At 35.3% G+C, this 24,694-nt stretch overlaps 1 protein-coding gene across 6 annotated transcripts in view; it reads left to right on the plus strand.

Moving 5' to 3' along the window:
• Positions 1-24,694, plus strand: part of LOC145683440 (uncharacterized) — a 501,171-nt gene that overhangs the window by 227,594 nt on the left and 248,883 nt on the right. For all 6 annotated transcript variants that reach the window (XM_081754773.1, XM_081754778.1, XM_081754779.1 and 3 more), the window contains exon 3: positions 10,385-10,529. In XM_081754773.1, coding sequence (XP_081610899.1) covers positions 10,385-10,529 — 145 coding nt within the window. The remainder of the gene's footprint in view (positions 1-10,384; positions 10,530-24,694) is intronic.

The raw sequence follows: 24,694 nt of genomic DNA on the forward strand, positions 1-24,694 counted from the left end.
TCTGATATTCAGCGATCGAAGCTTCCCAATTGATCGGCTTTCGTCTTCTCGTCTTGTATTGGATAGCTATTTTGGACCCCTTAGTCCCCTCTGGGAAACAGTATACTTATATATATTGATTTGCGCTGCGTACCCTGTAGTATAACATATGATCTTTATCGTTCAAAGCTCTTCATTTCGAAGCACTATAGTGTTTTCAAGTTTCAATACTCTCTCCCTCTTTCTCTCTCTCTCTTAATTTCTTCGAAAATTGAACCCGAATCCGCATGGGCTAAAAGAAGAAGGTTTTTTATTACTAGTTGACCTACCCCCTTCCGAAGCCTTCGGCTTACTGTACGGTATATGTTAAAATTGCTTAACTGTACGTTCCAACTGTTTACATTTAACTTTTTAAGTTTGATCACTAACTTGCGGACATAATGCTTCCACTAAAGGCACATATGCATACTTTCTCAGCGAGAATCGAACTCAGGGAGGAACTAGAACTTGAATCATAATGCTCCCTCCCCGAGAATCGAACCATTACTTCATGTAAGTACTAAAGGTAGATGTATTAATCAGATTAGTACAGAAATTAATTTATCGGAGTTTTGTAGCTTCGTTAACTTACGATATAAAGATTCTGTACACAAAAATCCATTTTAATGGGAGCTGGGATTGAATTTGGTACTTCACGATTGAGGTTTGAATTAGTCCTTGCATGAAAAAAGAATTTCACGTATATAGCACTTCGCATTGATTTTCGTTGTCACGACAGAAAGGATCGAGTTAACTTAATGTCTTAAAATATTCGATGTTTTCTCACCGATAATCGAATCCGCACCATAAATATGCTTTCATTTTGAAAGCTCTCTCAACGGAATCGAACGCAAGACCGTGGTTCTTCGTAAGTGCATGAGACATGTAAAAACAAGTTGAAACATGATTTTCCTCTTCCTCTTCCCGTGCGTGCGTGCACAGATATCTGTATGCATAGTGGCATTACTCTCTGTTGATCAGCTACTGAAGTAACATGACAATGTAAATCATGTTTTATAATATAATATTGACAAACTCCTATTAACTGGAAAAATTTGTTTTCATAGATTACTGGCATAACTCGACTTACAAACGTAAGCAAGACTTCATTTAAACAGACGATTAGAAAAATGCAAATTGTGGGAAATTAAGAATGGAACTGCGATCGAATTCTGTATCTGAAAGGATACCATTCCAACAAGTGCCAGAATTACCATATATTAGTGCATATAAATGTTTTGGTCCTCAATATATAATCAGTATTGTACAAAGGAATTACGTTTAAGAACATTCGAACATTGACCTGTGTCAATAAAACAACATCCGGAAATGAAATGGACTTCTGTTCATAAAGAAGAAGAAAATAATATTTTTTTCATTTATACTGATCAGTGTAGTACTAAATCTAGTACATTTAATAATAATAATAAAATATAATATAGTGAAATTAAAATCTTTATTTTCACAAAAAAATTGTATCTTTTTGTCGTTTAATACGTTTAAATATGATAGGATTATTAAATTAGTATAACAATGTTGGTATTATTCCGATACTTGTCTTTTAGGAATTAAGAAACTTCATTTAGAATGTTTGGCCAAAAATGAAATCGTACGGACGTCTTTTTTTTTTTTTTTTTTTTTACTAAGGAGACGCTGTACGCTTGTCTCTATTGCAGTAGTCTTTAGTTCGATCACAGTGCGACGTACGTTTACGGTGAACATCATTGTGTTTGTAGATTTTTGAATACTTTTGTTTTCTTTCAAGTACTAAATTCATCAATACCTTCATTATTATTATTATTATTATTATTATTATTATTATTATTATTATTATTATTATTATTATTATAGAAGTTGATGTGTGATATGATGACGATGGAGACCTGTGCGTTTACTTTTATTGCGGAGGCCTTTAGTTCGTAGTTTATCGTCGTACGATTATGACCATTTAAAGAAAGAATAATTAATTTACGATTTAGAATTGAAAATTTCTGTTTTCGTGATAAATGATTAATTAGTTCGTTACGTGTGATTAATTAAGAAATAAAAAAATACATTTCTCGTTTTGTTTAATAGGTTTTGTAGGAGTCTCGTCTCGTCTCGACTTTATTCGCAGAGTAACAATGGTCGGGGAAAACGTTATATACAGTTCACTATAACTTGATATTGGTATGCACTACACATCACCAAACAAGTTAGTTTCGAAGTCCTATGTTTCATGTAGTTTACTCTCATTTTAAGTACATTCTGTTTCTTGTACAACTTAAAAAAACAGAAGAAACAAATGTGAGCACTCTATCAACGGACCTAGAAACGTACGGAGTACTAATGGAACATCCACATACACGATGCTGTTCATCACAAATTTACTTGGGTAAGGATCGAAGCAACGACCTCCACACGCGTCAATCTTTTAAACGAACTGAAAGTTGTAGAAATCAATACTTTATGATTTCAACGATTATTAACATAGTTCAAGTGAGTTTCACTTCACATTGCAATTTGTTTTGTTTTGTTTTCTCTTACCGTTGTTGCTATATGATGATAATATTCAATCCTTAAATGAAATGAGATGAAATGAAACCTTTCAGTTTTATGTCGCAAGATTACAACGGTTACGCTAAAGGAGACGGCAATCATGAGAAATGAATGAAATGATGAAATGGACGGATAACGGGAGAAATCCGAGAAAACCCACAAGCACGGTGTTTGTTAATCAGAAAGTCCACACGACGCGAGCTGTGATAGAATTAGGGACCCCTAGTACTGTATGTGAACCCTCTACCACTAAGTAACCACACCCCTCAAACGTAAAATGTAATAGGTTTGTGGATCATGTAAAGACCCCCGGAAAAATAAAGATCTCTTCCGATTAAATAAATTCTTGCAGAACTGAATTCTTGTTATCTATTGTCGATTTTGCTTTATGTCGATTAACGTTAAAACCAAAAATGATTTCTATCATTACCAATTTGAAAACATCTTTAAGAGAGATGATACGACATAGGCTATTCTCGGAACGATGAATTGTTTTCAAAGAAACCAGTTCTCCATCTTACCATTTTGTTCTATGATAATCAGTGTTAAAAAAGAAATAATTTCAATTTGAAAATTTGAAAAGAATTAAATCGTTGACAAAATTTGATTTGGAACGGTGAATCGTTTTCAAAGAAACCACTTCTCGATCTTACCGTTTTGGGGGTTGATTCTCGAAGTATTCTCAAAAACCTTTTGTTGTCTCGTCTCGTTTTGGAAATATAAATACAAAATGCATGCCCTGATTTTATCTAGAACTTATCAGCATCCTTTCGCTTTACTAGTATGACACCCGCGCTAACCACTAAAGCATTAAAATTTCAGTCAGTCATTTAGACGGACAGACATAGCACTTTCATGTGGCTTCCCGTTGCATTGCATAGTCTGGAATTCAAATTTCACATTGCATTGTATTGCAAAAAAAAAAAAAAAAAAAAAAAAAAAAGACAAGCATACAATGCAAGATTACTTAGAGGTTTGTATGTTAATTCCTTGTTGTATCATGTTGCATGAAGAAAGAGTTAGAGTGTGTGTGTGTGTGTGTGTGTGCGTGTGTGTGCGTGTCTGTGTGCATATGTGAAAGAAGAAGAAGAAGAATACAATGTCATAACATTTGTGGCTGCGAAGGAGTAATAAACATATCACGTTTCTGAGAAGTGTGATTATCATAATTTGTATTCGTTCACAGAGGACAATGTTACGCAGACCAGCGGGAAAGCCTAAAAGAAGTTTTTTTTATTACTAGTTGCCGTGCACTGTGTCAGAGTGCTTACATCTAGTGCATGGTTCCTAGTTCGACCTCTGAACAAGTAAGCTTATAATGAACAACATCGCGCCCGTGAGTTTTCATGAGCTACTTACACATTCTCATTTTACTAATTATTGAATCATTCATTTGCCTTAATCATCCGTCTCCCTTAGTATAATAGGCATAATCGTGGTACATTAAACTGAAATATTTTTTACGCTTCGAGCGTAAGATACAAGTACACGGTGGATCAGTGGTAAAACGTTCAATTTTCGTGCATGGAGTCCTTGGTTTAATCCCAGCTCACAAGTGAATTGTGTGGGTGTTTTCGTCGTTCCAAGTTTTTTTACGATTTTCATTCATGTCTCATCATCATCATCGTTTCCTTTAGCGTAAAATGTTTAATCGTGGGATGTAACACCATATCTTCTTGTTAGCAATGACTCAATCTTTCAGATGGATACTTAGTGTAGTAGAGTAATGTTCCGCAACCATTTTCTACTCGCTACAGAGCATAATTTATCCATGAAGACTTAAAATGTATTATAACGACACTATTATTTTAAATACATCGTAGAATAAAAAATACCAAAATTATCAAAAACGTAATGTAGTCTTGTGAAAAGGCTTCTATTCTAATTCTAACCGTCTAGCTTACTATTTTGGAAATTAGACGACGATCTAAAGCATCACCAGTAGCATCATCGTCAAGGGAAAAATACCTCTGAAATCGATTGCAGAAGACGAAGAAGAAGAAGAAAAGGAAAAAGTAGTACCTCCTATAAGGAAAAGGAAACGTGCAGTATGGTCCAATAGATCTAAATGCTTATCATGAATCGTAAATCTTTGTGTCTTTGTTTCTTTAAGGTAAATGTTTATCTCCCTTAGGCCCAATGTTAAAACAACAAATTAGAATTTCAGTTTACAGGTAAAGAGCAGCACACATTAAAATAAGTGACTTGTATGCACATTAATTTAAACGCACCAACAATACATCTTGCTTCTTCCAGCATAAACAACTATTCATATATTTTTAGATATACCAATTCAAAACAAGGTTCACATTTATTAAAATAAAACATCAAATTTTATCTACAGCTAATTTAAATTTTTTATTTTTATTTTTAATATATATATGTATTCACATTGCATATATATATATTATATATATATATATAGGCCTATATATAATTTTTCTTTAGTTTTTTCTTCATGTCGGCTTTTTATGGCAGTCCAAAAATCACCTCATCCCTCGTCATTTCTTTTTCTTCTTCGTTTTCTTTTTCCTTTTCCTCCTTTATCATTTCACTTTTTTCTCTTACACTTACCATCAGAGTTCCATTTTACCCCCAAAATCACTTTATCTACACTTTCTCTTTCTTTTTCCTCTTGATAAAGTTCTAATAGCGTCACATAGACACATTCATCACATGTGTGCCATCTTCTTTTTATCAATTTATTGTTTGGACACGTACTAGAAATATAGAACACTTCTTTGTTTCCTTTTCGTCTTACTTTATCTTCATAATATTCTACACTGGTCATTACAAAAGTACGCGGGGTTGCCATCATCTTTTCTGAAAATAAAGAAATACGAATTTTTATTACCAGAAAATGTAAATTAAACTTCAAAAATTACACCTATCTTATAGCAACATACTATACTTATAAAATGATTTCTTTTCGTAATGGCAAAGGACAAGAAACAAACCCCTACATATACTAGCAATAATAGTACACTAAATAGCTAGCTATGAAATATATAATACAATGCTTTAAACTTCAAAAACTACACCTATCTTATAGTTAAACATTTGATTTCTTTTTCTCTTTTTCTTAGTGTATAACAACAATGCCTATTTATGAATGCGATTGTATACTTTTTATGAAAATAATAACCATATTGATCAAACCCACTTACTTCCCTACGAAAATATCTGAGTTTGTGTTCATTCAATCATTTTAACCTAAGTATTCTTAACATTCTTTTATTTTCTGTACACTTTCTTAGTATAATAACAATCTTCATGTTTTTTTAAGAAGATATAAAGATCCTAAATAAAACAATACCAATTCATTAGTTTTCTTTTCTCTTAAGCAAATACCACACGAAAACAGGAAATATCGCAACTTCATGCAATTTAATTATTCATTCGAAAACTCCAGTTTAGTTCTTGAAATACTACACTAATTTGGGACCCGTATAGCTTCGGTGATGAACAAAACGTTATACTATATTTACTTAGCACGAAAAATCAAAGTTAACTTTTCCTTCTTTCTTACTTTTTTTTAAAAAAACAAATTCGTACAGTTAATACTATAAACTATCATATTTTACCAATGGCATTCCTATACTAACCAATAGTTTTCTCTTGTTTAAAGCAAATAACCGTTCCCCTGAATATTGCAACTGTATGCAATTGACTCATACTTGTAACACCCGAGTTCAACTCTCGATGGTATCTTATATCATTTAAATTCCTCGTTTGAATCTTGTAAATATTGGTTTACGTCTCATACAGCCTTGTTGATGAATGTTATTAATATCTTTAACGCCCCGCAGTAACTTATTCCTACAGTTTGAATCTCTAATCGTTGCCACTTGTCAGTCTGCTGCTTAATTGTGTGATTGGGAATGTGAGAACTGGCAAGATGTTCCCAGGATTATGCGAACACTGAATTTGGTAGAGCAGAAAGCACAGGATTTGATCTGGGTTGCATACAAATAAACTCGACCATATACAATGGTAACAGATTTTGATATCAAAGGGGTTGAAAAGGTTGAGTAGTCGCGAATTAAGGGTCATCAAACCCGGACAGGGAAACTAGCGTTGCGAAAATAGTAAATTCAATCAAAATCGAAATAGCTCTTTAGCAAACTATCCATTGCATTCGACAGCTATGACGTTAGCTAAGACAAAGTGCTCTCTAGGCTAGAGCAAGGTAAACTTCTCGTAAACTCGGAATTGTAGCTCGCGCTCCTACATGTTGACTCGGCTCCAATTCAATTAGGGCTTCCCTCCCAAAAGTCTCTCGATGGTTTTCATTCGACGTTCCTTCCGGGTTAATATCCTGGGTCTTTGACTATTTCTTCAGTCTCGATGAAAAGTGCGTGCTCATAGATTAACCAAAGGTGAGGTGATGATAGGAGTGCTGACAGGGAAACAATTTGTCGTTTGTATTGATTAAGAAATTACATGTGTTGAAGGAATTAACAGCAAGAAATCTACCTTGTAAGAAAAGTAAATGAACTTAGAAAAAAATCGAAAAGTGATTCAACTTTAAATAAATGATGATGATTTTTACTGCATAGAATTTTAAAATAAAATATCACCAATTCCGATGTCCAAATACACATATCTTCACAATATTACTAACATTGTTATTAATATATACTGGGCTATAAAAAACAGAATTTTCGACGACGACATATTTACTTTATTAGGAAATGTGGGACTTTTATGTTTTCCTTTTCTAAACACTTTGGCAGGCTACGCATGTATCAATGGTGGGCACGATAATGCAGGAGAGTGTACAAGGGCGGGGACTTCATTCTTCACCTCAGACTGTATGCTGTCTGTCGAGATAATACGTAGCATGGGTGTTTATTTATCTGGAAGGTTACTAGAGTTGTCAGCGGCTTAAGTATCATGTCTGATTGTAGCTAACACAGCTGATGGTAGTGGATCTGTAGCTGTGACCAATTGGTGAAAATTATTGTCACATTATGATATAAGACCTTTTTCTGTTGTGACTCCCTCCTAAATCAAGGGAATGCGGATCGCTACTTTGAACAATGGCGTATCTTGTGAACAGGGTACTAGTTGCACAACAAGGTGTAGTTGCGATTTTCCGCGCTGAGTTCGATCATCTTAAATTTTGCGATCGATGCACTGGATGTCAACGGAGCTTTAGTTTTCTGAGGCCAGTTATTGGTTTCGTGATTTGGAGCCAAAGAAAAAAAACAGAGTGCAGCATACGGTAGTCACCATAAATAGGGAAGGAATACGTTTCCTTTTGAGACAGGCAGTACATTAAGTGAAATATCATTTTACTATATTCAAGAATAAATGGAAATGAAAACTGCAATATTTTGTTACATGTATTAGCTATGTGAGGATACCCAGACCTCTGAGGATACCAAGCATTAACGAACTTTGAAGCTACAATTTTGCCATCTATTCAATGTGCTCAGTAGGAGATTAGCCACTTAATTCTGTGAGTGTACAATGTCAGTTACTGAAAGGAAAGAAGGCATAATCTAGATTACTTGATATTTCTAGTTTTGAAATTGTTATATTATTTTAGACCCGCATATAATGAAAGTGTCCATTAACTAGCAATCTTCAACACACTATGTTCTTCTTGTTATTGCTGGAAGTTAGTCTGTAGACAGATTGAGTTGTTAATTGAGAATTAAAGTTTCACCGTAAACAATAATCGCTCATGATAGACTTCTACAACAAATATTGGTATATTCCTATACAGGGACGGACCAAGGATTTTCTGAGGAGGATGCACCATAGCTACCAAAATAGACAGTCTAATTGAAACTGTTGAAAATGACATGTTACAATATTCTTTACACCTTACAACGCAGATGCATAGAACTGAAGAAGAGAGTATTTTAAAGAGAGTCGCAAGTAAAATGCAGGACAAATTGTTCTCTTTTCCTGGCTTGTATTTTCTTCCCTACTTGTCAAATGTTATATTGCTTTGCTTGAAGAATATTTTTTCTTTCAACATTCAGAAAACCAAATTAAATTGCTGCTTTTATAAAACTGTGCTTTCTTTTAAGCTTAAAACGGAAACATAACTGCAGAAATTTTCGGAGAGTGTTGATATTTTCACTGGTAGCTTCTCATTTTATATAATGTATATTTACAACGAAGAAGGGTGCACGTGCACCGGCTCACCCCTCTCTAAATCCTGCCCTGTTCCTATATGTAGTTGGTGGAAGCATCCTGTGAGGAATTTCTTGAATATAACTATGTTTACTTCCATAACGTTATTCCAGGAACACTTGAAATTTGTGTTGACTGTCTGTTTTAATACCTTTTATAAGCATAGTACCTTTATCCCTTTAGAAAATCTACCCTGTCATAAATATCGAAGTTTTCAGCTAACGAAAATTAATCATTTGATACTATATCATGGTCTCAGAAAATAACTATAAATGATCTTCAGAGTCAGTCATGCTATTTCTAATTGATTTTAAGTGGTGACAGTATTGGGAGAAGTGGTTGGTAAATACTTAAGAAAGTCTTGGATTTTACTTTATCTCTTCACTCAAAAGCACAAAGAAGAAGCAAGTGGGGCAACCTTGATGAACATTATCTCGTTACCTTTCTGTTGACCCTTATTGAGGGTTCCATGTTGCCATTAGAAATTTGCTTGAAATTACAAATAGTTTAAATAACTGTCTACTCTCAGAAAACCAAAACACTTTGCTGGCGCAAACATATGCGTTCAGCATCTTCAGGTTTCCTTCAGATCACATGACATAACATTTCACGTTACAATGCAAGACAAAATAAATTGATTGAAGACCTTCAAACGGTATTATCTACTATATTGGCTGGGTTGTAGTAAACTGAATCCTAAGCTATTTATTAATTCCAAACACTTTACGCTACGGTAAAGTAATTCCTCTTACAACTATCAGTTTTATCATGTTTACAAGAAACTTTATCACTCGAGAAGCATTTCTTTAATGAACACTTATATAGACCCTCATGTTTGAATTGCTATGTCACTTTTATGGAGGAAGGATTGTTTTCACATATGCGCTAGTGATTTTCCATTGTAACTTAAACAGGCTGATTTAAATAAGATTAAATATTTTAGCATATTGTCTCGGTATACACTTATATCATGACGTGTACGAAGTATTTCTAATTCTTCGAATAATTGCTGGCGCGCGATAAACATAAATGACTTTTCTTTTGGATAATCCATATTTTGAAACTTTCTTCCGCAGAACTTCTATCTATTATTCGTCTGGAGTACTCTTTTTACCGCTATTGAATATTGGTAAATCCTGAAAGAAATGTTTGAATTCCAAACTACCACAAATCTGATATAATCTTCAACTTAATCGAGACAAGTAAGAAACAATTCGTGAGATCAATATATTTGAACCAATTTCTCATTTTAAGTGTTATATGTTAAAGGAAGTAGCTAACAATTATGGTGGTATTGCCAGCAGTTGAAGAAAGTATAAATAGTGGGAAACCCGTGTCTAGAAAGTGTGTAATTCATTTCTAACCAGTATGAATAACGCAAGAATAATTCACTTTTAGAGTGTTCTAAAATATGCTAAAATACTTTAAATTATTTTATCAAAGTGATATTTTCACTCGGACATATGCCGAAAACTTCTTGATTTCTTTAAACCATCTGACAAAAGAAGCGACAGGGTTAAAACTAATCGGTGTTCAAGAACTTCCATTGGCAACTATCATATATTATATTACACCTTTAACTATTTACTATTATAAAATGTTTTATCCCCTCACATGCAATTCACTTTTCGTCATGTTAGTTTATTAGTGAGTAATTAAGCATTTATCTATCTTGTAGGTATTTTACTACAATTCACTTCAAGTAGAAGCTGACCGTGGCGTATTGTTATCGCATCCTTCATCACGTTCTTATTACCGCCAATATTACCCTCAAAGATATTATAACGATTTCTTCTATGATGCAGCAAAGAGTACAACTCCAGGTATTTACATAATTCTATTTATTCTGATATTATTAAAGCCTCTAATTAATATTTAAAGAGTGTAATACAGTACTGTATATATTTTACTACCGAGATCTTAAATATGTTATTTGCTATTGATATATGTTTTAGGTTATGCAGCTTATTTAACATCCCTTTACATTTACTAATATAATCGTGAACACGCAGAAACTGTAGTGCATATCATTACTAATACTGAAAAATCGAGTATATCGAAGAAGCTGGGGAAGTTGAAAACACTACATTGTCTTGTAGTGTAGTATACTTTTTATGCGACAGAATACTGAGGAGCAGACATGTATCAACTATGTATCCCCTAACGCTTGAGATCAAATTGATGTTCATATGGTAAAAGGTAGATGTTGGAAATCTTCCAGTACGAAATACATTTATCCTGTTTACATAATGATACAGTGAAAACAAAAATATTTTATTACTTTTGGCGATGTAGTACTATGTTTCAGGTTTTGCATTTCATTTTACTACTTATTTTTTACTCCGTGTTAGTTATACAACAATTTGAAATACATTCTCGATATCAGTGTGAGTGTTAATATATTCTAATTGTAAAAAGTGAAGCCAATAACGCATTTAGATATGGATATGTTTGTGAACACATCACCAAATTTTAAATTCCGCGTTAATTTCTTTAAGTTTCTTAAAGGTGGTATATTGAAAGAGTGCACCGTTGATAACGAATTTTCCAAAGGCAGCTAGCTACTGGTTCACTGTTACAAGCATTTAATTCAAATTTTGTTACTCAATAGAATGGTACTTGGAAAACAAAGTAGTTAGTTGGTGGTTGTAGAAATTAGTGTTGTAATTTTAAAAAATGATTTTCGATCAAAACCAAAATAAAGTAAAAGTCTTAAACAACAAAGAGAGTTACTAAAAGCTTCTTTTATAGATATAACTCAGAGGTAGCTACAGTTCCTGGGATAGCCATGCGTTTAAACTGGTCCTTGGTCTTGGGACTCAATGTCTCATCCCTAGTTAGAATCCTTGTGGTGGATGATTTTGCTCTTTCCCAACTTCCACGACATTTGCTTTACTGTTTTTGTGGTTATATATATTTCCTAACAAAAAATGAAAACCTCTCAGACATGAATACTATGTTATTATTTCTCAACGAAATTCCTCCTTTTTAACTGGTTGACCAAATTAAATAGAACGCTTGAAATGCAATTTTGAGGAATAAATAAAACCTCAAAACAAATTTTTCAGGAGAGTACTTTAAATTCTAAAATATGATGTAAATCGCCTGAAGATTTACAGGCTTGTTTTTCATAATCAGCATTGGAAAAGAGACTTCGTAATTACGTTTCTGGTTGTAAGCACAAAATAAATATGAGTTTATCATGAGATATTGAATTTAAAAATTATCTCCTGAAAAAAAAAAATAGAGTTTAACTACTTCACATCCAAGAGGCCTACATTTCTCAAAGCTCTAAATTTGGTAAGTTAAAATTTTTCTTCTTTGTAGTTTCCGTTAAAGACGTCGTTTTGCTCTGCCCAACGATCCTCTAATACTGTGTGTCATGATTTGATCTAAACTTATCTTTAGACAAACAGGAAACTCCGTTCTGCTTAATCATTAGAAAAAAGAGATAGTTAGATTTAAAGAAATTTTATTATTAAGTCTTTCCTGACAGTCGAAGTTGCTTTTATGTCCCCTTGATATTTCATAATTTGAGTGTTCCTAAAATTAAATAAGGAATCATTGACATTCCTTATTTCACTAAAAGTATATCTTGAGATTGTACGTGCCGTTTACAACATTATCCTGTCTGATTGTTGTATACAAAGTTTCAGTGATTATGCTATAGACCCCGGTATAAAATATGAGTATATATGCAAATAAAATTAAATTATAAATAAAAGTACGACAATGAATATAAAATGTGTATTTAAAAGATCCTAGTTACAATATTTTCATATAATTATACGCTTATACTAAATGTTACCTGGAATGTTTCCTTGTCAGAAATACCTTTTACGTGTTAACATCATTATTTTATTTTACTTCTAGTAAGAACAAAAAAGGAAAAAGAAAAAAATCGTACGAAACAGAATAAGACTTTAGACATATGATTGCTTCATTGAACATAACTGTAGTTGAGTGAGCACCTGGATAAAACTGATTTTTATGAGAATTATGCAGAATGAGAAGAAATTTGCCGAAAAGGAATATAAAGAAATTTCTGGCCTTTATGTTGTTTGAATGCATCAGAACGAGTTCAGACAACTTTGTAGTTTAACCTCACTTGCTTTCCATTCAAGCTCCTTGAAACTTCCAAATTACTACAATCTGGTCACCGTGGTTACTCCTGGTAGATAGCCAACTATAAGAATGCCCTCAGAGTTCCATAAAATCCCGTCAATCACTTCACCACTATCGACACCAGATGAAATACTCAGGCAGTAAAGCGAAGAAAGAGTTTCCACTGCTTTGAAGTCTGTTTTGTCTCAGGGTTAAGTTGATGGATGTAAAACTCATCCTGAATCGCTTATATTTAAGAAACCTGGTTCTTCCTTCCTTAAAGAAACTGAATTGTTTATTCACAAGCAGCACCTCTCGTAGGCATTCTTCCAGTAAATGGTATTAAACAGAAAGTAATAAAATGAGGGGTTGTTTCAGGACACTATTTGTTAAAAAATGTGCAATGCAGAAAAGTGTCATATAATCTCAATTTGACTTACCTGCCAACTGTCTTCAGCATTTAGGAATTCAGGAACCAGTGTGACCCATATTTTCCATATGCTCACCACTCCGTCAGAGTGTGTTGTAACCTCTCATATAAAATGCAAAAAGAGTACTTAAAATACAAAAAGAGTTGCCCTTCGATCCTTCAACACCATATATAGGTAGCTTCAATGTTATAAAACCCAGAATTGTTGAAAGTAAACCTTTGCGAGAGGTTCATCCTCAGTACACATCTGATCCTTCTGAAAGATGTAATCAATTTCTTACAATCATATGTTAAGATGCACGATTCTTACAAGTTGTCACATGCCAATATGTAGTCTTTAGAAGCCATTTCTTCTCGTAGTAGCGCTCTTTTTTCCTTCACTGTTTCTCGATTATATCTAATGACAATGCAACTCTATTGATATGTCGAACATTTGGTGCTACCAAATTGCACAGTCAATAATGTACATGTGAGATATTCATTCAACATGATCACATTATTTTCTGCCTATTTTAACTTCCCATATCGATGATAATGATATTGCACTAAATACCTTGATAAGTTAAAAGGTAGAGTAATATAATAAAAGTTTTTAGTTTTCTTTCACAACCTTTTTATTATAAAATACCTATTATATATAACAAAACACAAAGTAATTATAAGGTGGTCCCAATACCAATAAAATGTTCACTAAGCAGTTTGGGTAAAACAAGTGTCTCAAGGCCAAGCAGCCACGGGAGATATTCCAATAGAACTCCGTGTAAGATGAGTGGAAGTGTGAACGAATTCTTAGTGCTCCATACAAGCAAAGAGATGTTGGTGTCTGCAGAGATCTAAACAAGCTAGGCGGGCAGGAAAACAACAGAGCTTCAAGCAAGCTAGGTTGTTGCAGTTAGAATTCTCTCAGAGCATCAGGCATGCTAAGAGAGGGGTTGAGTTCTCGCAAAAGTTCAGTGAAGCTAGGTGGGCAAGCTAGGCTTACATAAGAGTTTCAGGGGAGATAAGATAATTGCGTTGTGTTAGAGCTCTCAGAGCTCCAGAAGGAAAATTGAATAGCCGAAACTGATGTCTATTGGGACATTACACGCAGTTTAATACCTTATCCTAGCAGCGATGATGTCAGTGTTCCTCTTCTGCCATCTGACTTGGTGATGAAGATGATGTCTGTCGTCGTAGTAATCGTAGAAGTCATAGTTTCTTGCAGTAGTCGTAGAAGAAAAGCGTGTGATGTTGTTTACCAAATATAAGTACGTGTTGGGTTTTACCAATGTAGACCACTTGAAGATTATTACACCTCATGCCAATTTAAAAAATAAGCCAGAAGGTCATTTTTGTATATTGGCACTGGTGATGAGGAATCAGTCCAGGAACGCACTTTAGATGCACTGAAAATATAATTGCACCAAGCACTAAACACAAACACTGATGAACACTAACACTGTATAATAAAGGATGTTTATAATAGACAAATGTTAAACTGTTAGTCTTTTGACTAAGGCAGGATCTGACTGACTTCAAGGGAAAGACATTTTGAGCTTTGACGTATATAATTAACATAAATACATTAATCCAACGGACATAACAAAGTGTTTGTCGGTGGTGATTGCACATCAGTAGTGTTATTATTATGAAATGTATGTAATGGAATTGCGTAGAAATATCAACTTTTGGACAAGTCTGCGCTGGTTGATTCGAACAGAGGCGACAATATAACATACAGAATAGTATTGAAAACAAAACCGCTATGATAATTGTTAAGCAAATTGTAAAATTAGCGTATTCATACAGGAAGAAAAATGTGTAACACATGGCCTGATTTTCTGAACATTACGTATATATAGAGCATGGCGTCTTGGAAAATCGTAAGTCACATCAAGGAAGTAAATGGGTGATGTTTCTATACATGTGTAGATTGTTGACGTCATGTGGAAAAAGAAGAAAATGCGTGGATTGTTGTTCTGTTCGTTGAATTGGACAGTATGAAGCTAGGAAGAAAAGTATAATCGGAAATGAAGTATCCATTTTAGTGTTTTTAATGGTAAGTATGTGTTTGTTAATATCTTATTATTAATAGCGAAAATGACTACATTTACTTAGGTCTATAAAGAAGAGTGTTAATAAGCAATGCCTAGAGTTGAATGGTATTCACCAGGTCATGGCGTATGCTGATTATGTAAATTTAATAGGGGATGATATGAGAACAATAAAAACAAATCCAGAGGTCTTATTAAACGTTTGCAGGAAAATGGGTTTAGAAGAAAATGCAGAGAAAAGTAAATACATGGAAGTTCGTCTGGATCGTAATATGGCAAATTATGAATGCGTTAAAATATTAAATAACATTTTTCATATAGTAGATACTTTAAAATATCTAGGATCAATATTAACAGACGAAACCATATTCACGAAGACTTTAAATGTCAACTAAATTCAGGAAATTCGCGTTATCATTCAGTTCAGAATCATTGTCGTCATGAATTATGTCGAGGAATTTGAAGCTTAAAATATATGAAAGGATAATCATGAAAGTGTTTGAGAACAAGATTCTGAGACGAATATTAGGAACCAAGAGGAAGGGAAATGGGAAATGGCGGAAGCTTTATAACAAAGAACTACATAATTTGTACCGTTTAATTAAGACATTATTAGGGTCATAGTGTCTAGGAGGCTCAGATGGGCAGGTCATGTAGTAAGGATGGAAGAAATTAGGAACGCTTCCAAAGTCTTAACTGGAAAACCAATCGGAAAACAACTATCAGGAAGACCTAGGCGCAGATGAGAAGATAATATTAAGATGCATCTCACAGAAATAGGAATACAAAGTAGAAACTGAATCCAATTGGGTAAGGATAGAAGTCAGTAGATAGCTCTTTAGAACGTATTGAACCTCGAGCTCCTTAGGGCATAGAGTTAGTTAGTTAGTTGATAAGTAATGACTGAAGTGTGATTTCTGTCCCGTTCTCGTTTCTCTTTTTTCGTTTTAGCAGATGAAGAAAAAATGAGCTATTCTGTTGATGCTTGAAATATATACTTGTTGTTTATTTAGTGGCTATTGTACAGCACAATGATCGTCTCTTCTTTATTTTCTTGTGAAATACTATCACTGAACATATGCTTGCTTAGCTTGTTGAAATATTATATTTCTTTTTCAGCAGATGTTATTTATATTAGCTTTTCTTATGTCATTTTTCTTTTCCCCTCGTAAAAGAGGTTCAGACGGTCGATAATTTTCCTTAAAAGAATCGTGAAGAGAAACTATATAAAATCGGGTTTAATTTCTAAATAACAGTTGGTGGCCTGTCATATCGTGCGGCCTAGCATTAATCTTTGTTTCTTATTGCCTCTTTCTTTACGGAAGGGACAAAATATTTTTATCTCCTGGATCATATTCGTATTTCGTATATTTTTCCTGCCTTTCCTGCTGTTTTAAAAGGTTTTCTTTCACTATTTCTTGTATGTTTTTTAAAAGTTCTTTCTTCACTTGAAAGTGGAGTATTGTTTTTAGTTTACAATCGACCATCATGCGAGGCTCAAAACCATACATAAAAAATAACTATATTGTTTGGTACCCATGCGAATAGTACTGTTTTCAGTAAAAGTTAAGTGAGGTACAAGATTTTGTTGTATCTATTGGTTTGATTGAGTGAAAATTTTAAGTGAATTTGGTATAATTTTGTTAAAAATGTTGACAATCCTAATATTACTATGATTATAAATTGTAGAATTTTTTCTTCAAAGTCACAGAGTTTTGGAAATTTTGGAGATTCTTTTCATTTTTGTCTGAACGTTTATTGAGATATACATGAGTAAATACATGCTAAGTGATCGAAACTTTTCCCCTCGAAATTTTCAAATAATAATAATAATAATAATAATAATAATAATAATAATAATAATAATAATAATAATAATAATAATAATAATAATAATAATAATAATAATAATTTTTCAGAAATGTTGAGTCGATATAAGAGTGCTTCAAAGCTACAATTAATTATTTTCTACAAATTGCATGGTAACGCCGCAGCTGCCTTCATTTTGCGTTTTCTCGGTTTCAGGCCTTTACGTTGTTTTCAATATCTCAGCATGTTTTTGTCTTACCAAATTGAAAATTGCTAGGTGGCTCCAACTTGTACAGAGATAAAACTTTGATCTCTTAACATATATTCCTAAAACCACTTGAAGGCGGTGAAATCAGAGCCTACAGTAGCGACATTTTTGGACATTGAAGACATGTTTTTGAAAAGGAAACAAGTTACATGGATATCTGAATTTGTGTGTACACGTAGTCCACGGTCATACGTTTATACACAAAAATTTTGCAGGCTTGTAGCTGCTACCAAAGGCCTGAAAAACACTCGTAAATTTGGGGAATTCTGCCAATCCGGCATGATTCACTGTAATATATCTCCAATGGGCCTGGATAAAAATATCTGAAACTTTGGGAATAGTTAGTCTTTTCGTATTCCATAACACACAACAACAACGCGTTTTGTGTTTTTGAGCAGAAGGCGACAAAGTATGAGGGAACGACGCCTACTCTAGAAGGTGCTTTCTTCACATGCTTGACTAGAAATTCGTTGTTGTGTAGTAAAATAAAGTGAGATGAATGGTTTTCTAGTCAAGGCTCTGAAGCTTGTTTCTGACTAAGCACTGACTGGGGAATGTAGATCAAACGAAAGAATAACAGTCTCTTACATGAGTTGATAGTTAAAACAAGAATAAACAGGATTGAATATCATTGATATAGAAAGCAGCAAGAGCAATCAGTGCTTACAGACTTTTTGTGAAGTGTATAGTTTGACTTTTCTCGCCTTCTGCTGATAGCGGCATTCTTCGCCAGTGCTGCTATGGATAAGACAGTGAGTCACAGCTAGAGAAAGGAAACGAGCTTGTGAGCCTTGACTGGACTAACCATTTATCGTACTTTATTTCAGTGGCGAAGCGTAATCCCACAAGTAGGGTAGACCCGACAAACTAATAACACAAATAACATTTAATGCATCATAAAATGTTTAATATTACACTCAGAATGCTATTTTCCTTATTGAGTTAAACAAAAAGAACTACCAAATCTATTTATTTAAAAGAACTTTCTTAGCTGTATTTCTAACACTGTTTAGAATTGAATTTATGTGTATGTATACATAGTAGTTTTGTTGTTGTTTAGTTTAACAAAAAAGAATGAATATATAAGCACAAGTAGATGGAAAGTAGTTTATTATTATTATTATTATTATTATTATTATTATTATTATTATTATTATTATTATTATTATTATTATTTTTCAACAAATATTTACATAAGGAAAACACGGAATATGTGTTAATGGAATATTCTTATTTAGCTCCAGTACAAATATTTTGAAGTGTAGTTCATACTTTCGGATTTGCAGGGGTTATGGGGGTAATTTCCTCCTCAGTTTTGTTTTCATTTCCTGCATATTTGAAAATGGAGGGAAAGAAAAAGAAAGCACATTCTTACAGTTAGCTGTCAAATTTCGTGGATAAGCGTTTGTTGTTTGTATCTCTCGCTTTATAGTAAGTATAATACTGCATCTAGTTAATGCACCACGTGACAATGACTTCATTAGAAATGTTAGTGCTCAGATGAAACTTTATTTGAATCAGCGCAAGATATTTAATATTGTATTCTATAGAGTGAGAAGGGGGTGGTTTCCAGGCTTAAGCACTCACCGAAATTTTATCGCAAATTTTGTTTTATACATATTACAGAATTTTCACATTTTCGGGAATAAAGTTAGCAAAGCCCCTCCCGAAACAAGCAAAGTCCCCAGAAACAAAATCGTAAATATTTCACTGATTCTATGAAATGGAAAACTCAACTAAACTTGCAACAAATATAATTATTTTATTCTGTACGGTAGCGTTTGTAATTTTATACATATGTTTAATGCATCAGACTTATATTCTATATGCTATTATGGACCAGGCCCCATGTAGGAAAAACAGCTACTCTGAATAACTCCTGAGTGTAGGCTACATACCTAATTTAAACAAGTTATCACTAACAGAAATACCTAATTCTACACAGAAACTTCTTACTCTGTGTTAAGTAAATCATTTTATAATTTAATATAATTGAAAGATCCCTTCAACGTTAAAACTAAACACCCACAGGCGACCCTTCGCACCTTCCCAACAATGCGTGTAATCCCAAGCGAAAAGAGTTTCGCTCTCTGAGCAGCATAGCCCGTAAACCTTTCTAGCCAGCTGGTGAGGCTCAGACGGAAGGGTCTCCAAATGTTTCCAACCTACTATTTTGTTACCGAAAAAACCGAAATGTGGAAGTATTGACTTTATTTTATAAGAAACCAAAGATAAAGAAAATATACGGTAGAAAATAGGGTAGGCCCGGCCTCAGAGCCTCATAGTACGCTTCGCCACTGCTTTATTTTACTTCACAACAACGAATTTATAGTTGAATATGTGAAGAAAACACCTCCTAGACTATGACGTCGTTCCTTTGTACTTTGATCTCAATCTGATCAAAAATACAAAACGTGCTGTTGTTATGAGTTATGATATACTAAAGGACTAACTATTCCCGAAGTTTCAGATTTTTTTTTTATACAGAGCCGTTGAAGGTACAGGACAGTGAATCATGCCGAATTGGCAGAATTTCCCAAATTTACGTTTTCTTCAGACCTTTGGTAGCAGCTACAGGTCTGCAAGTTTTTGTGTATAGATTTAAGATCCAGGGCTATATGCACACACAAATTCACAAATTCAGTGTCCAAAAATGTTGTAACTGTAGGCCCTGATTTTACCCCTTTCAAGTGGTTTTAGGCAAAAATGTTAAGACCACAGTTTTAGCTCAGTACAAGTTGGAGGTGCCCAGTAATTTTCATTTTGGTAGGACCAACTCATGTGGAGATACTGAATAATCAGTAAATGCGTCAAATCGGGAAAAAACAAAAAGGCGACAAGCGCTCGGTCGCTACGGTACCAGTGTTGGGCAAATTTCAATTGAATTAACAATTAACAATTAATCTGTAAATTTAATTGTTAATCGCAATTAACAATTGAAGTAAGTAATGGTTAATTGTTAATTGCAGTTGGCCATTAATAATGGAGAATCAATTGCAATTAATCAATCGATTGAAAGTAATTGCACTGGAAAGTAATTGCAATTGAATTCAGCCATTCAATTGCAATTGAAATTAATTGGCAATTAATTCAATTGCAATTGATTTCCACAGCAATTACTTTCAATTGATTGATCAATTGCAATTGATTTTTACTGATTAATTTTCAACATTGTAGTTCAGAGAGGGTATGGGGCAATGAAAGCTTTAGCCACGACCAATTGACTCACCACCCATCGTGACCCACCACCCAACATGAATCATTCTCACACACTGTGACCCACAGACCCACAAAAACCCATTGTCATCAACTCTGACCCATGACTCACGCCCTCTTCTCTACTGATTAAAGAGTTTAAACTTGTAATAAAACAAGCCTATGAAATTATCAGTCATTGAAGTTTGAATTTTTATGATCAATCACTCAAGCACCGCTCTATTACAATAACGGTGGATCTGACCTTTCTAATATAAATAAAATAAAGAGTTTGTTTGTGTCTGTCTGTCTATCTTTGTGCGGCCTGTGGACCAGACGAGTAGACCGAAAGTTTTCAAAATTTGGTCACGGATAGCTTGGTGTAGGCCCCAGATCAAGACGTTTTTTTTTTCAAATTTCGAACTAGGGGGTCCCAGGGGGACGTTTACCGGGACCGCCCTGGGGACCAGACAGAGTTACCAAATTTTGGTCCAGGTCCCACACCAAGGCGAAGCGTTTTTGACAAAATTCGAACCAGCGTTTCCCGGGACTGTAAAAGTAGTAGCAAATGTCCAATATTAGTGTCGATTTCATAGTTTTTGCGGTCGCAGAGATCAATGGTGAAACTCCGATCGCATTAACTTCCAAATTCACACTATTCGGCTGCGGTCCGGGGGCCAACGGGGCGGAGGGCGGGGTGAAGGATACCGAAACGTAAAAGTAATCCAAAATGAACGATATTAGTGTCAAATCCATAGGTTTCGCGGTCGCTGAGGTCAATGGTGACGCTACCATTAGCGATGACTTTCAAATTTATCTACCGTTGTATGCGGGCCTTGGGTGACCAGAGGGTGGAATTCCGAGACATGTAAAAATAATCGAAAATGACCGATATTAATGTCAAATCCATAGTTTTCGGGGTCGCTGACCTCAATGGTGAAACTCAAGACCGCGGTTACTTTCCCATTTAGCCCCCATCAGCTGAGGAACGGGGGCATTATAAAGGGGATCACGAGACATTTAAAAATAATCCACAATGACCGATGTCAAATCCGTAGTTTTCGCGGTCGCTGAGATCAATGGTGATACTTTCATTAGCGATGATTTTCAAATTTAGCCACCATTGTATGCGGGCCGGGAGTCACCGGGGGTGGGGAATTGCGAGACATGTAAAAATAATGGAAAATGACCGAGATTAGTGTCAAATCCATAGTTTTCGCTGTCGCTAAGATGAATGATGTTACATCCACAGGCGTTGACTTCCAAATACAGCCCCCATCGGCTGCTGGCCAGAGGCGTTGTTTTTTCAAAATTGGAACCAGAGGATTATACGGGCTTTTACCGGGATATGTAAAAAGTAGTAGAAAATGGCAGATGTTAGTGTCACATTCATAGTTTTCGCGATTTTGGTTGGGGGCCAGAGAAGATTTTTTTCACAATTCGAACCAAGGGGGTCTGAGGGGGCGTTCACCGGGACATGTAAAAGTAGTAGAAAATGACCAATATTTGTGTCGAATCCATATTTATTAGGGTTGCTCAGATGTATAGTGACACCCCCGATAGTTTTTACGTTCAAATTCAGCCCCCATCGGCCTTCCCAATGAAAACACATGTACGTTGTTGAATATATATTCACACAAAATATATCCACTTTTAGAAATGTTTCTTAATTGTTCTCCCGTTGTGAAGTTTGTTTGCATTGATATTTTATCTGATCCGTGCGAAGAACGGGCATAACAGGTAGTACGAAATGGTAAAGTGTTTGTTATGGACCAAATTATAATGAATTCAATTATATAGAAAATTATTATAATTAATAATTATTTCCTTGTTGAATTATAGGTACTTTTCAGTGGAAAAAAGAATAAAATTTGAAATTCCCAAATCAACGTAAAGTAGACCGACGTAAAGGAAAAATGTATAAAATTTTCCATATAATTAAGCTTACAAACTTAAAATTTCCATGTAATTAAGCTAAATTTCCATTTTTGTGTCGTTTTGTGCGCCTATTTCCTCGTTTTCTGCGTCACCGGAAATGGGTCAATGTTATCCTACAAATATGGCGGAACAAGTTAATGCTTTCGAGGTCGTTTCCTTCACAGCGTCTTGTGCGTGTTTTCTACCGTTTTGTAAGCCTATGTCCACGTTTTGTGAATCAATGGTAGTGGGTCAAAATGGGCATTCAATGTGGGAAGAAAAATGACCCACTCTCCCACCAGTATCGAATTTCGAGGTCGCTTTTTTCGCATTTTTTAGTGCATGTTTTTACCGTTTCTGCGCATATTTTCACGTTTTGTGCGCCAACGAAAGTGGGTCAAAGACTACCTACAAATATGGCAGAAAGAGAGAGATTTATTCCACTTTCAAGGTCCATTTTGACCCACTTCCGCTGATGCAAAGCGACACAAATCATGCATAAAAATGTGAAGGAAACGACCTCGACATTCGATGGTGACGGATCAGCATTAAGTTATTCCTCTATACTTGTAGCCCACTTTGACCCATTTTCGTTGTCGCACTAAAGTGGAAATAGGAGCACAAAACGGTACAAAGCAGGCACTATACGATGCGAAAGGAAGGACCTCGGAATTCGGTAGTGGCGGAACTCTTGGTCATTTTCGTCATACTTGGGAAGCCCATTTTGACCGTCTTCCAGTGACGCACAAAACGTGGAAAGAAGGGCATGAAACGGCACGAAAATTCACTAGTCGATGCGAAAAGAAGGACCACAAAATTCGGTAGTGGCGGAGCAGTGGGTCATTTTCGTCACACTTTGGAGGCCCATTTTGACACACTTCTGGTGAAGCACAAAACGTACAAAACAGGCACTACACAATGCGAAAGAACCAACCCCGAAATTCGATAGTGGCGGAACAGTAAGCCATTTAACTCCCACTTTAAAGGTCCGTTTAACTCACTTCCGGTGACGCATAAGACAAAGAAGTAGGCAGAGAAAACTTTTAAAAAAATAGGCACTAAACGATGCGAAGGAAACGACCTAGAAATGCGATGCTGGCAGAACAGTGGTTGATTTTCGTCCCACCTTCGAGGCACATTTTGACCTTCTTCCAGTGACGCACAAAACGTCGAAAGAGGTGCACAAAAGGGTACGCGATGTGAAATTAACGACCTCGAAATTCGATAGTGGCGGAACTCTTGGTCATTTTCGTCCCATCTTGGAAGCCCATTTTCACCCCCTTCCGGTGACGCACAAAAAGTGGAAATAAGCGCACGAAACGGCACGAAAATTCACTAGTCGATGCAAAAGGTAGGACCTTGAAATTCGGTAGTGGCGGAGCAGTGGGTCATTTTCATCCCACCTTCGAGGCTCATTTTGAACGTCTTCCAGTGACGCACAAAACGTCGAAATAGGCGCACAAAAGGGTACGGGATATGAAATTAACGACCTCGAAATTCGATAGTGGCGAAACTCTTGGTCATTTTCGTCCCATCTTGGAAGCCCGTTTTGACCCGCTTCCGGTGACGAAAAACGTGAAAATACGCGCTCAAAACGGCAAGAAACTGGCACTAAACGATGCAAAAGAAGCGACCTCGGAATTCGTTGTTGACGGAACAGTAATTCATTTTCGTCCTACCTTGGGGACTCATTTTAACCCACTTCCCATGACGCACAAAACGTGGAAGTAGAAAACGATGTGAAGGAAACGACCTCAAAACGATGTGAAGGAAACGACCTCGAAATTCATTGGTGGCGGAACAGCAATAAATTGTTCCACCATATTTGTAGGCCCATTTTGACCCACTTCCGGTGATGCACAAAATGTGTGAATAGGCGCATAAAGCGACACAAAACACGTACAAAAGATGCAAAACAAAATACCTCGACATTCGTTGGTGGCGGAACAAGTTAATGACGCCGTGAGCACAAATATAAGTATGTACTGTAGTTCTTACCAGGGGGCTCGGTGGCCCAGTGGTAGAGCGTTTACCTCCGGTGCTTGAGGTCTTTGGTTCAATCCCAGCTCGCACCGTGCGGACTTTGTGGTGGACAAACACCGTGCTCGTGGGTTTTCTCGGGGTTCTCCCGTTTCCTCCCACTTTTTCCATTCCATCATTTCATTCATTTCCCATCATCCGACTCCTTTAGCCTAACCGGCATAATCGTAGGACGTAAAACTAAAGATTTCA

Source organism: Thermobia domestica, chromosome 4 (assembly GCF_964235325.1).
Source record: "Thermobia domestica chromosome 4, izTheDome1.hap1.1, whole genome shotgun sequence".
Taxonomy (NCBI): domain Eukaryota; kingdom Metazoa; phylum Arthropoda; class Insecta; order Zygentoma; family Lepismatidae; genus Thermobia; species Thermobia domestica.